The sequence below is a fragment of the Phycodurus eques genome, chromosome 1 (assembly GCF_024500275.1).
Source record: "Phycodurus eques isolate BA_2022a chromosome 1, UOR_Pequ_1.1, whole genome shotgun sequence".
Taxonomy (NCBI): Eukaryota; Metazoa; Chordata; class Actinopteri; order Syngnathiformes; family Syngnathidae; genus Phycodurus; species Phycodurus eques.
The window spans coordinates 22,901,850-22,916,545 of NC_084525.1; the positions used below are offsets into that span (position 1 = coordinate 22,901,850).

At 40.0% G+C, this 14,696-nt stretch overlaps 1 protein-coding gene across 2 annotated transcripts in view; it reads right to left on the minus strand.

Moving 5' to 3' along the window:
* Window positions 1-1,541: 1,541 nt before the first annotated feature.
* Window positions 1,542-14,696, minus strand: part of LOC133406038 (NALCN channel auxiliary factor 1-like) — a 33,081-nt gene continuing 19,926 nt past the window's right edge. The window contains exons 2-4 of one of the 2 annotated variants that reach the window (XR_009769015.1): window positions 10,170-10,341; window positions 3,634-5,956; window positions 1,542-2,603 (exon numbers count right to left, since the gene is read on the minus strand). Coding sequence is in view for 1 of the 2 variants with exons in the window: in XM_061683256.1 (XP_061539240.1) it covers window positions 5,658-5,956; window positions 10,170-10,341 (471 nt within the window). In the remaining variant the exon portion in view is untranslated. Of the gene's footprint in view, window positions 5,957-10,169; window positions 10,342-14,696 lie in introns of both variants that reach the window. The other variant, XM_061683256.1, reaches the window with a different exon arrangement.

Sequence of the window (14,696 nt, forward strand, 5' to 3'; positions counted from 1 at the left end):
TAAAGATAATAATTCTCATTGGGTTGTCTGTTAGAGAGATAGTCATTGAACAATATGTTTAACATTGTGGGTAATTTTTAACATATTGCAAACAACTCTATTCATTGTCTGGTCTTGTGTTGTCAATGTTATCAAATTGCACTGCATCATACAAGCAAATAACACTTAACACATAATTCCCGTGGGGAAAAAATCTGGTAGCACCACAAACAAACAAACAAACAAACAAACAAACAAACAAACCCTCACCTCATTTGACCACAACAGAGGGATTGAGAAGACACGGTAAACGGTTTGAATGCCTCCTCTAACACTGCAGTCTGAATGTGTGAAGTGTCAAATGATCCAATTTCACTTTGTCGAAAAATAACAATTTATCAATTAAAAAATAAATTTATATAGTCATCTATCTATGCCTTTGACAGGGAAACAATTGAATCCTCTTCCACTAGGTGGCAGAAGGTACAATTAGCCTGTGTATCCGCCTGTTGCCATTCATGCAACAGAATAATAGTTTGGCGTAAAACTAAACAGGCCCAGATCCCACACTTAATAACTAAATGATGATTAATTTGAAACAAGATTATCAGCATTTCACTATTCATACGTTTTGTGACATTTTTGTGCTGTGCCGTGAGATTTTTTATTTTTTTTATGAATGTAAAATGGGCGCCTCGGCTCCATAAAAATTGTGAAACGCTGCCTATTGAATGTAAACCTTTCCAGGGGCGCAATCTTATGCGTAAAAGTGGGTAATGCAAACAATAAACGACAAAGGTGCTATTTGTTGTCCAGTCACTTTTCGTGTTTTCTTATTCAGTTGTCTCACTTTTGTGCCAGTTTGTCAGTTCTTTGCCCAGTGGCGGAACAAAACGTTATCGCGCACACTAAAGAAGGCACACTCGGTTACCGCCGTGAATGACTGTTGTTCATTTGTTTGTTTTATATTCACGATGAAGTGTTTTTCCAAACTAAATATTTACTGTACTATTGTTTTTCATTAGTTAATCAAGGTGTGATACAGTGCTAACATAAAAAATAAGGTTATGTATATTTTTGAAGATATTTGTAATAACAGTTAAGTTAGGGGGGAAAATATATATTTTATTCAATAAACTAATGACAATAGAACTCCCAAATTTCAAACAGAATTATTGTCCTTCAAAGCAGTTTTGTAGACCAAAAAAAAGCGAAAATACAAAAAAAGGTCGTTTTGGTTTTTTTTCACCGAGCTTTATTGTTGTACTAAAATATATACATGTACAGTATATGCTAATATATACATAGGTATATATCGTATATACTAATACTGTAAATGTATATGGAATTCATCTCCAACAAGTTTACATTCTCTAACAGTTAATTTGGATTGAATTGCATTTGAATTAATTTACCAGTAACAGGAGATGGCTTAATAAATTGTGATGCTTTGCCACCATCTAGAGGCCAACATAGAAATTTTCCTGTCATACGCCGGGTTTTTTTCTGGGGGGGGGGGGGGGGGGGCGCTCCAACACCCCTAAATTGAGTCTCAGCCCCACTAGAAGTTGAGATATTAAAAAAAATACATCTCTTTATAAATATATATATCATCTCACACTCTTTTTTTTATTTTTTTACTGTAGACCTACGTGCCTTTTCAAACAAACTCGAAAAAGATAATATTCCAACAACAAAAATGCATACAGGTGTTATGCTTCTCTTTCATAGAAATTGCATTAAAATGTACAAATCAATGACCTTTATCTTGACTGGTCGGGAGCTCAGTACCCCTAAACCTTTGATCCTAGAATCACCCCTGCTTCCTGTTGTCACATAAGCCACCCACAAAAAGACCAAAAATAAATCATGTGTAACATAATTTATATTTATTTTTTATTTCGAACAAAATGTTAATAAATACATTTTGTACGTCCAAAAAAGATCATGACTTGTGGGACGCATTTTATAAATAATTTCATTTCATCAGGTCTTTTGTAGAAAAGAAAGGAAAATAGCAAACTAAAGCATCTCTAGTATGACAATATTATAACGTTATCATTTTTTGTCTGTTTTTGAACCCCTTTTCATAATTCAAGTGTTTTTCGTACTTTTCCCCCCCCCCTCGACCTCTTCATCGCATCTTTTTTAAACATCCAACTTAGTCCTCCTCAACAAGTCACACCACTGCAGTAGACAAGTGAAAAATGTCGCAATAATATCCTCCAAAAGCAGACAAAAACTGAGAGGCTAACAGAAATCACAGTGAGATTCAAACAGTGGGAGGGAGAGAGTCAGGATGTGAGTCTGAAGAGGGGAATGGGAGGCCTTTTTTAAGGGGCATATTTACAACAGAAAAGCATCTTCTGCATTAGATGCACAGAACATGAACAGGTAGAGATCAGAGAATGAATACATCCACTGCTGTCATCCAGGGAATGTTCTTATTGACGGCTGGGGATTCGGGCAAAGGGGGTCAGGCGGGGGTGGGGATGCAAAGGTCAGGAGTTCAAAGTCGATGAAGGACTTTGAAATCAACAGGCAGATATGGACATGACTTCGATCACATGTAGAAGATGAGATTTAATGAGGAAGGAAGTTATGGGGGAGTCGGGCGGTTGCATCTAAAAACCAAGAGATGAAAACAAGGCTTCATTCAGGGAAACGAAACGGTAATAAAAAGGATTCTGCATCCTGTTTGGATTTCAATTTCCATGATAAAGTAACAGGGTCACACTGAAAAGTGAATTTAGTGTTCAAACTGCACATAATGTTACAGTGGCTAAAACTTTAGTAAAGTCCAGTTTGTTAAATTCAGTTGAGTTGTATTTCACTTTTAAGTACATTTGCATTTAATCTTTTAGAACTGCTTGTTTTCAAACGTTTATTTTGGTACTCTTTTTACTTTCATGTGCAACATATTTGAATTCAAACATTTATGTAGCGTTCTTGAGTTTCCAAAATGTAAGTGCAGTGTGATTACTCAAACTGTGCGTAATGCTACAGTGGCTTTACAATAGTATTCAATTACCTTTTAGAAATAAAACCTCTGCCTTCGTTCTTCTGAGGCACTACGACGGGTCCTTCTTGAAGTACAACGATGATTTTCTAGTAAGACGATACGTCTCTTTCTTTTTTTTTCCATAATTGCTATTTGTTGGTCAGCAAGATTCCAACAAAAGTACATAATCGATTATTATCAAACTTTATGGAGGGGGGGAGGGGGGGGGGCAGGAACTCATTTAGTTTTGGTGTGTATCAAAATGAACGGTGCAGATGTAATAATTGACTTTTTATACTTAAAAGCAAATTTTCACTTGGGCCAAGTGGTGCAATGACCAACCAGATCCAGCAGATAGAGCTCTGCCGACAGGACTGGAGTAGGACACAGTCTGTGCCTTTATTTATTTATTTATTTTAACCAGGCAAGTCACAGACCTGTTTAGGATTTTTGTTTTTCTCTTGAAATGATTCTCGATTCTCTAACTTTACTAGAGATTTCTTCTCAGTGTGGCCCTACTACTGCTTTATTCGCACATTTTTGGTATTAGCAAATAGTGGTTGAATCAGTCTGTTGCACGCCTAATCGTACAGCACTTCTCACTTAAGAGGACGCTTAAAAAAATAAAATAAAATAAAATAAAACACACTCACACATTGGGATGGGTCAGCCCTTGAAATCTCCTCACATTCCGATGCAGATGCAGCCCTTTGCTTGTCTGGGTCATCAGTTTGTCTAAGGGTAGCGTGAATGTTGAGATTCATTTTGAAATACTGTATACCTATATAATATTGCTCCATTGCCAGTTCTGGGCTGACTAGGAGTGTGCAGCATAGAGGCACTCAAGATGTGGGGTCTCAATGATCAACCTGAGGGTAGATGAACGGAAAGTGTTTGAATGGAACGTAATGCAATCTAAAACGTAGCAGGTCCGGATTAAATAAAAACAATTGTGGCATTGTCTTATCTTCAAAACCATAAAGAAGTGACCACCTTTCCCCGTCTCCTGAATGTTCCATAATAACATGGTCGGATTTTCGACTTCAGAGCCTCTTCCCACCTAAATTCAATACAGTGGTGCCTTGAGATACGAGTTTAATTCATTCCGTGACCATGTTCGACTCAATAAGTAATATTAGTCTCTTTTTTGCAGAAAATACAAAATGTATGCCTGTATTACATCTGTCTATGTGTTACTGCACTATTTGTGTTCAAATATCAATTCCTTATAGTGTTACGTGGATGTTATTTGCTCACCCGTCTATGGAGTTTTCCATTATGTGTTTGAATTAAGCTAGAAGACTTAAAGGCAAAGTTACGTGGTTGTTTAAAATACACAACATGTAATTCTTTTTGTTTAGTTGACAAGTAAACTTCAACTGGGAGTGACATTTAACAACTTGGAACCTCTTTTTTAAACAGATTTGTTCACAATGCCGAACTGCTGCTTGTTGTGAAGTCAGCCAAGTTAATTTCAAGGCCATCATCCAGGGATGGAATCTCAAAGTTTTGCTTGCAACTCAAATCTCGAAAAGCTCAAGTCAGGTCATTCGCAAGGCACCACTGTATCGTTCGATTTTGTTTGGTAGAAAACCAATTAAAACGTGAAGATTTTTTTTAAAGATACGAAAAGGTTAGAACCTAACCACTTGGAGATTACTATAAAATGTGGTTTTGTGGCCAAATATGCTTTCATATTGCACTCATGTTGTGGGAAAAATTCTCAGCCGTAACACAGTGTTTGACTCTTTGTGACGTTTGGCAAAAATTGGGAAAAGTTCCCATACAACCTTGGCTGCTGCTGTAATAAAAATGAAAACAGTGTATAGTACTGTGTAAAATGCGAATGAAAAGTATAAACCCAAACATGGAAATAATAAGATTTGATTGTGTGTGTGATAGAAATGGGTCAATGAATACTCTGCGCACACATAGTTGATAACTGAGGCCCCTGGGGTTTTGGCTTCAATAACTATCTTGTGTTCAACTATTCCCCCCTTTTTTCTGTTTCTACAGTCTCACAGACAACAAGTCCGTGAACCAGCCGTCAGTTCAGCGCCACCACTGTCATCATGAGGTACATTTTAAACTACCAGGTGAACACTGCTTTAGTCTCGGTGCACTTCAGGCCCAAACTGTTGAGGCATGTAGCATCAGCGGGAGGACGGGGAAGAGTTAAGAAAAGATCTACCAGCTGAACATTGCCCTTGCACTGTGTGCTGAAAGAAGACCCACATGAGTGATGAATGAGTTACTTCAAGGTAGTAAAGAAGAGTAAGGGGGATAGCGTGAATTTGTCAAAAGAAGGCATAAAAAAATTCAAATGTAACGACAAGCAGGGGTGCACACTTCATCGCTGTCCATTTCAACGTGCAATCCAGACACAGAAACACGGGGGGGGGAAACTGAAGGAAAGTAGTGGTGGAGGCACGAGATGCTCCAAAACATAGCTAGAATAGAAACAATGAGCAGGTTTTAAGTGGCAAGAGGTCACTTCTTTAAAAGGGTGGTCCAGTCCACCCAAAGATTCAATAAAGCCCTCCCACTTCCTGTGCTGGGTGTTTGTTTTTTGACAGCAGATAGAAGAGGTGAGCCCAGTGTGCCAACGCCAGATGCATCCCTGGCTGAGACATTTGCAAAAGCAATAAACCCCGTAAGCCTCGGCCAATCCCAATGTTCAATCCTCGTTGGATGCACTCTTCTCCGGTGAGAAGGTGACGACCACGCCCACCAACGTGGAATTATGGGAGGCCGATATGATGATGACAGTATGCAGGAGGACGAGTGCCAGCAGGCAGATCTTCAGCCGCCCGCTGCACAGTCTCGGGGTGGCGGTGGAAGTGACCGAGGCCCCTTTAGGACGGCAGGAAGAGGCAGTCCTTTTTAGCGTCTCGCCTGAGGGGCCGTCCACGTTTGAGTCCCATCGGACGTCACAGCACTCCGCTTTGCTCTCTGATGGATGCTCTCTCAAGCGTCCTGAAATGGGGTGGCACAGCCGAGAAAAACACATCTTTTCCATAAACGTTTAAAAACCTGACAGTGGATTATCATACTTCACTGCAGAGTAGAGGTTGAACCATGATCATTACGGACCGGATAATTAGTTGACTTTCTGTTGCTTGGATTAATGGCACAGTAATGCTCCTTGCAACAGTTCAATAAATGGCACGCTTTCATATGCGGTCCCTAGCACATAGGTTTGGGCACCGAGAATCAAGAACCGATCGGAACAGGGACTAACATTCCGGTTCTCCCAGAATCGTTCAAATTAAAAACATTCGGTTCCCAGTTTCGATGCCTACAGTCCACCGACCCCGAAGAAGAAAGTGGCGAAAACCAACGAAGAAGAACGCGCACAAAGACGTGCTTGTGCCAACGGCATCGGCGAACAAAAGTGTGTCTTAACTACGTTAAAATAAATGACCAGTCACTTCAGTGGAACACTTGGATGAAGATTATATTGTGCAAAGGAGGCTTTCACGATGTGTATCACTGTGACATGCTCCCTCCCGCTGTGAGCCTCAGCCTCCACCACGCGGAACTTCAGTCGAGTCAATTGGGTGAGTGAAACAATAAAATACGTCTATGCCGACATTGAGGCAGCTAAAAAGTTGAACGGTGGGTTGCACTCTTGCACTGATGGTTTTTAGCGTTTATTTTAGTCTTCAAACCAACGTAAGAGGTGAAGGCAGACACAGAAAATTTAATATAAATGACTTTACCATACTGGAAAGAAAGTAGAAACAGTCGCATTACAAGCTTAACATGGAGGTAAAACTTCACCAAAGGTCAAATTCGCAACTTGACATCACAATGAATTGGGACAAAATTCACAAAAACGTCTCACGGTATTGCAAACACTAACCTTGTGTCTCATCGGTGGGTAGGTAAAGGAATCAATGTTTTACAGAGCATTTGGTTCCATTCATTACCCTTTTTTATTTTACTTCCGTTTTTACCGGTGTCGTGTGAAGTTAATTTTCGCGCCAAAATGCTGAGTTCTAGTGCGTACCCTTCAAAATAAAAGGCTACATGGTTAAAACTAGGCTTTACACGATCAGGATTTTGGGGGCCGATCAACGATCACCGAGTTTAAAAAAAACAATAACCGATCACCGATCCGATCACAAGATGGAAGAATGTGTCTATTTAAATGACCTGTTCATTTACTGTATATATCCTGTGTACTTAATTGCTCAAAAAATTATATTTACAATAAATAACGTATCTTTGTATCAACATAAAAATAGCGCGGATTTTAACGTTTAAGAATTCAATGCAAACGTTAAGTATTTTTTGAATGTTCGAACTAAATAATTGTGTATACATTTGGAAGAATCATGCTTTTGGGCTATCTTTCTTCAGCTCGAACCAGGGCCTTAGACAAGGTGGAAGGAATTATGAACAGTTTGAGATAGTTGTCACTGTTTGCACAAAACCTTCAGGCTTCTGCTAGAAAGCAAAAACATGTCTGGAAAAGCCTACTAGAATATCTGATATTTATTTGGGGTAAATCAGAGGTGCTTTAAATTGTGGCATGCTAAATCGCTATATTGAAAAATAAATTAAAAAAATAATAATAAATAAACCGCAATTAGATTATTTTACGGCCGACACGGTGAACAATTGGTTAGCGCATCTGCCTCACAGTTCTGAGGGCCCAGGTTCAAACCCGGCCTCACCTGTGTGGAGTATGCATTTTGACCGCATGCCTGCGTGGGTTTTCTCCAGATACCCCGGTTTCCTCCCACATCCCAAAGATATGCTTGGTAGGTTAACTGAAGACTCTAAATTGTCCGCACGTGTAAATCTGAGTGCGAATGGTTGTTTGTTTATTAGGCTTTACACGATCGGGATTTTTGGGGCTGATCACCGATCAGCAAGTTTAAAAAAACAATCACCGATCCGATCACAAGATGGAGCAATATGTCTATTTAAATGACCTGTTCATTTACTGTATATATCTGTGTACTTAATTGCTAAAAAAAATGATATTTACAATCAATCTTTGTTTATCTATTTATGCCAGTGAGGCATAGTGACAGACAGAACAAATGATAAATGGCCTTCTATTAGATGGCAGGAAGTACATACAGTAATCAATGTATCCACTTTTTGTGACATTTTTGTTTGTTGGTGTTCCGTGAGATTTTTTGATTGTAAAACATATTCCTTGGCTCCATAAAGGTTGGAAATCACTGCTCTAGTCAGATCGTGTATTCTAATCAGTCAGGTCAAACCAACATTACATGACAGAAATAATGGGTGCTAACTTACTGTAATTAAATTACTTCACCCACACCGAAACTTTAGAGCATGATTCGACAGAACGGCGGCATGTTTACGTACAACCGTTAGTGCTAGCACTATCTTGCTATGCTACATAACGTTTTGTTGCCTGCTTGCTAGCTGTATTGTATTCAAAGTACATAAACATACCACAAGCAAGCCTTAAACGAACGTCCTCTCCTGTCCTGAGCACCGGTGACCATCAACACACCTTTTTCCCCATTTTGTTCTTATAATACAAAGTCGGCGCACTCCACTCTTGTTGTCGTCGCCACGGTAACGAGAGTATCCGGTCACATTTGAGTTGACAAGATAAAGCCCAATGATCGTAAAAAACGAGATTCGGTGGTATCGGAATATCTGACATTATGCAATCGTGAAAGAGCAAATTTGTCTTGTAGTCTGATCCGAGCATTACATTATTGTTGTCTCTCTCTGACGTGTTGTCTGTTCCACACCGGCGACATGTTTTTTTTTTGTTTTTTTTTTAAATAACTTTATTGGCCGTCAGATATTTCCAATACTACGTCAAACGACGCGCGACAAGGCTAAAAATAAAGGTTTTGGATTCAAATATACTGTGCACGATGCCGACGCGGAGTAAATGTCTTTTGCGGAGCCGATCATCCATCCATCCATTTTCTGAGCCGCTTCTCCTCACTAGGGTCGCGGACGTGCTGCAGCCTATCCCAGCTATCATTGGGCAGGAGGCGGGGTACACACTGACCTGGCTCCCAGCCAATCGCAGGGCACATATAAACAAACAACCAATCGGTCCTCAGAACTGTGAGGCAGACGATCTAACCAGTTGTCTACCGTGCCGCCCGGAGCCGATCAATGACGCCGAATTATGACATTAAAGCCGATCAGCATAAATTGCTAAATATCGGCTGATACCGATCAGCCCGATAAAATCGGTGTAAATTCTAGTTAAAACAGGAAGTCAAGTTAAAACTTGCACATATAAACCATTTGACGTGATAAAACAGTCGCAAATAACTATTTTAACAATTCTATATTTCACTTTTATCTGAAACAATAGTTAAGTCAATTGGGTTAGTTCCACACACGTTGCCTTTTATTTCATAGGTTTGATATTGATACTGGTTATAAAGAACCCCAAGTCAAATATTCATTTTAGTTTATGCTGCCGGCTGCTAAGAAAATGGATGTTCGTAATTTGGACACCCTTTATTTAAACCATAAAAACTTTGTTTTGACCCAGCCCTCTAAAAGAACCGAAATCGAGAATCGTTTGGAGCGGGAATCGAAATGGGGAATTGGAATCGAGACCGGAATTGCTCAAATTCAACCGATGCCCAACCCTACTAGCATGTTAGCCATGATAGTTTTCTAAATTACTCGGACGACCCAACCGAACATTTTATTCATACCTGTAAGAAATTGATTTCCCACATACCAATAATGGAGGTTTGGTTCTCAATCTTGTCCCTTTAGAAGTGGCTACTACGCCACCAGGCAGTCTTGGGATCTTCTCTGAACAACTATATACTGTGTGACATCAACTTGACCCCAGAGGTTCAGCTGGATTAATGTGGAAGGAAATTGAAAAATACCTAAATCTTTTGGGATAGTTTTTGTCATCAATTTAACTTCAGGTAAGCAGTGGTCAATCACTTTCTTCCACCCGGGAGTACCCTGGTGCGTATTGTTTACAAACAATATGAAAAAGTCTAGGCTTTATGTTCAACTAAACAGGCCCAGATTTCACACAAAGTAAGTAAATTGAGACAAGTTGATCATTATTTCAGTATGAATACTTTTTGTGGCATTTTTTGGTTTGGTGGTGTGCAGTGAGATTGTTTGTAATGTAAAATGGGTGCCTTGGCTCAATAAAGGTTGGGAAACACTGCATTAGACAGACAGAGTGGATAATAACCGGTACAGATGAAGCTGGGGCTACCGCCATGGATCAAGTCATCGTTGTCCGGCTGGATGAACGGACAACTCTGTTGGACCTGCAGGCAGTACTGGTGGCACGATACCTTTCTTTGACACGACTGCTGGGTGGTGGGGAAATACTGAGCACACAGCCAGGGCTTGTAAGCTGTCTATAAAGGACACAGAAGAATTGATAATTAGAGGAAAAAAAATACATGCTGGTTTATGATACAATCGCTGACTGTTACGCCTACAGAAAATACAATGGAAAGATATTCCCCCCTTGGAGTTCTAACCGCTTCCAGTCTTCTTGGGAGACTTTCTGCAAGAATTTGGGAGTATGTTGCGCCCATTCATCCAGAAGAGCCTAAATAAATCTCGATCTAAGAAAGGGCCTGGCTCATGATTGCTATTCTTCCCAAAGGTATTTGCTGGGATTGAAGTCAGGGGGTCAAGTTGTTCCACAGCAAACGTATTCAAAACAGAATTATGCATAAATAATCACATGAGGGTTTACACATGTATTTAAGTGACCCATCCACCCATTCGCTACCATACCACTTGTCCTTATTTGGGTTGTGAGTAAGCTACAGCCTATCCCAGCTGACTTGGAATGAGAGCCAGGGCACACCCTGGACTGGTTGCCAGAGTCAATTGTAGGGTACATCTCGACAAACAATCATTCATGTTCACATTCACCTACGTAAGGACAATGCAGAAATGCCAACCCTTATCGTCACGTCAGGAACATTCTGGATGTTTTGTTAGGAACATTTAGATTTTTAGGAACATTTGCATCTTAGCCAAAACAAACACACGCCACCTGAAAAACTCAGAACAGCACAAATATTTCCTTTATATTGTTGTTATACTTCCTTTCATTGAATAGTTTTGAGTGACAAAATTATTGACAGATTATTTTTTTTATTTGAGTTTTGATTTATTATTGGGCGGCACGGACAGTCAATGTGCTGCTTGTATTTAGGAAGTTTGTGTTTGAGTTTAGCTTTGTTAAAGTTCCCAAGAATAATGAGGGTTTGAATTTGCTTTTTTTTTTTTAAGTCCGTTTACTTTTTCAGAGAGCGTTAGCAGTGCGGCGTTCATCTAAGCTTGGGGAGGAATGTAGACACCCGTGAGGATGAAAGAGGCGAATTCGCAGAGCAAGTAGAATGGCTTACAGTTCAAAAACGGTGACTCCAACCGGGATGCAGTGTGTGTTGAGCTCCGAGACGTCAGACACCATTTTTCGTTGATATATACTGAACAAAAATATAAACACAACACTTTTATTTTTGCTTATAATATACATAATAGACGCAATTGTTTAGTAGAGGAGCTCGTTGTGACATCGTGTAGACGTCTCTTGAACATGTTATCGTGATCTTGGTACAGTATACAGTTATTTTTTTGTCAAGCCCTTCACTATGCCATCCAATTGTAACGGAGGTGAGAAAAGAGGAGCGCTATCCTCGCGGCTCATGAAACCGATGCTGAATTGCCACAATGCACACCAACTTTCCCCCACCAATACGCCATTATCAACCCTCCCAAGCCCCATCGATTATGGCACTTTCATGGCAGTATTAGACCATTTATTTACACTTTTGTACTGTACTGGGTGCTTTTAGGCCATGAAGAATAGTTCTTCAAATTAACAGACAAACAGCTTTGACTACCCCTTCCCCTATTAGTCCGTTAAATCGAGGTTCCACTTTAGTTAAGATAGTAACTTGCGTGAATCTTCCTTTTTCTTGGATTAGATTTTGGGACAATTAATTGTTATCAAAACAATTGTTTTTATCAAAAACATATGTCCTCACCATTTGGAGTTGCCATGATGTTTGCTATCATCGTTCATTCACTTTTGTGAAATTGTTTTTTTGGGAACAATTAATGTACTGTAGTTATAAAAAAAAAATAAAAAAAGGTGTTCTAACCAATTCAGAATTACCATGATTTATTTTATTTAGCCTGGTATTGAGAATTCTCCACCATCCTCCTTGTGTTGGGCATCTGGAAATACTGTAAAACAATCTAATTTGTTAATTTGTTACCTGTTTGGACTAACATCCAAAGATAATAAGCACTGTGAAACAATTATCACAATAATGTGATTATGTTGACAAACAATCAGAATGATGAGAGGAGTGTGGAAAATCAAAATCAAACTCAAATATAAATCTATACTGTAGGGAATTTAACCCCGAACCTGCTTTGCAGAATCTAGCTCCTATGAGGCTGCTCGGCTTTAATAGTAGTAATAAACTGCAAAGGAGAGAAAATTGATCATGATCAGCTCATCAAAAAACAAAAACAAACAAACAAACAAGCCAACAAATCAATGGCTGTATTAATATTTTGAGAGTTTGGGCTACTACTAAGCATGCCTCTGAAGATACAGTTGAGACACAATTACTAACAGTGAGTGGTGACATAAGTCCAGGGATGCCATGCTATCAAAATAGAACAAAAAAAATATCAGTCAGACAGAAAATCTGGGTCCTCCTGAAAATGTATGCCAGCAGTTGCCAAGGAAACATCTGTCTCTCCTTTTCATGAGAGCTCAATAGGTGCTGCCCCACTCACTGTTGGTTTTCTGCTCATCTGCACAAGTGCAACAGTCCAAGTGTGTGTGTGTGCGCGAATGGTTGTGCTTCTCTGCGCGCAGCGTAAGAAGGGAAGCGTATGACAGCAAATTGAGTTAGTCAGGAAGCAGACCTGCAGTCTGATTTGATCAGTTTAATGTGTGATCATTGTGAATGGGGACCTGGTACCCAGCCATATAACACAAGACATCACACTGCTACAGACAGTATTGAAACACAGACACGACATTATGAACATTTGACTTAAGAACATTTTGTACATATGAACACTTCTGTGTTAGTTAGAAAATAGAAATGTATTTGCAATACGATTTTGCGCCATCGGTGTAGTACGATGTTTTGCTGCAACCCATGCCAGGCAGCACTGAGGTCTATTCCCACACTTCCATGCCGTGCCAGTGTAATGAAGAGCAAGAAGAAGAGAAACCTGTTCTGTCCAAAATGTTTGAGTCGAAAAATGATGGCCGAGGCATGTTTTCTTATAGACAGGCCTCTCCGAGCATCAGGACCCCAAATGGGAGAAGAAGACAAAAAAGGTGCAAACTTCCTTCCAGACCAGTGCCCCATCTACCGCAAAAGCCCGCTTGGATGCTAAGAAACCCACGCTGAAGAAACGCCGACTGACAAAGCATTTGATGACGAAGCGCGTTGAAAGTTGACAATGTCTGGCTTTTCAGTCACGGCATAGCATTGAAACACCTAAAATCAATATTACAAATGACTCCAGGTACATATTGGATGGACAGTGCAGCCTGTGATACTGTGGACCAAAACATTATTTTTGACTGACTGTTAAGTCTGACTGGATGCTGGATTAAATTGGACGTTAAATCGATGTTAAATCGGATTTAACAGACATTTTTAAATATGCATCAGGGAGATCAAATGTGCCCCAAAAGGCTCAATTTTAGACCCCGCAATTGTTACAGTCCACAATTTAAGGAAGAAAATTTTAAAACTTTTTAAGACTGTTACAAGGTTTGTCTCTATGAAGCATTTTTACAGAGATTGGATGGTGCATTTCTTAAAAGTCTTAAATCCACCTACAATCTACATTCACTTAAAAATTGAAGACTGATTTATTCGTTTTTGTCAGCTGATTTGACATTGTTGAACAACAACATGAAAATGGCCTTTTCAAGCCCTTTGAACACTGATTTGGGGAAAATCTAATTTAGTTATGGTCACAGGTTTATTTAGACTGATCATATTTTTCATATATCAGAGGCCTGTCTCTCTCTCACATTGCTGACACATAGCCAGGAGAAATGCTGTCTTCATTGACAGACACTTGAGGGATCTTCCTGCAAAAGATTCAGAGGCAGGTAAAGATGAGGCTTCTCCAGAGCTACGGACAGATTCCAGGTCTGTAAAACAGGAGGATCAAGTAGGTGCCGGCATCTTTCACCCCTCAGGACCAACAATACAATACATGCCTAGGAGCAGCAAGCAGTGCATTTAAGTAGAACACAACAGACCCAAAAAATGTTAACATCACAGAAGAGTCTTGTTACCAAGTCAGACAATGATTGAATGAACGAATAAAAAATAAATAGAGAATTGAGACATTCTTTCAGCTTCCAGACATTGTTAATGTATTGCTGAATGCTCTCAACATCCCACCTTCCCAGAACTTTCAACTGTCAATCAAAGGCATGCCTTCTCTCTCTCACACATCTCCTAAGGGGGGAGAGGAGAATTCCCAGCGACCCACATTGCACTGGCTCTCACAGGCTGCAGAGCAGCAGCCTCTGAGCCGGTATCATAACCATAATCTGCACCGCCAGGACAATTCTCCGTCCTTTGACATTCAGTGGGACAACGTGCTTCTGTGGTGCATGACGCGCAGCGGTCCCCCCGGATGATTTTTCTTCCCTCCTCCTCACCCCACGACTTGCGGCCGGCAGCTGGGATGCTGA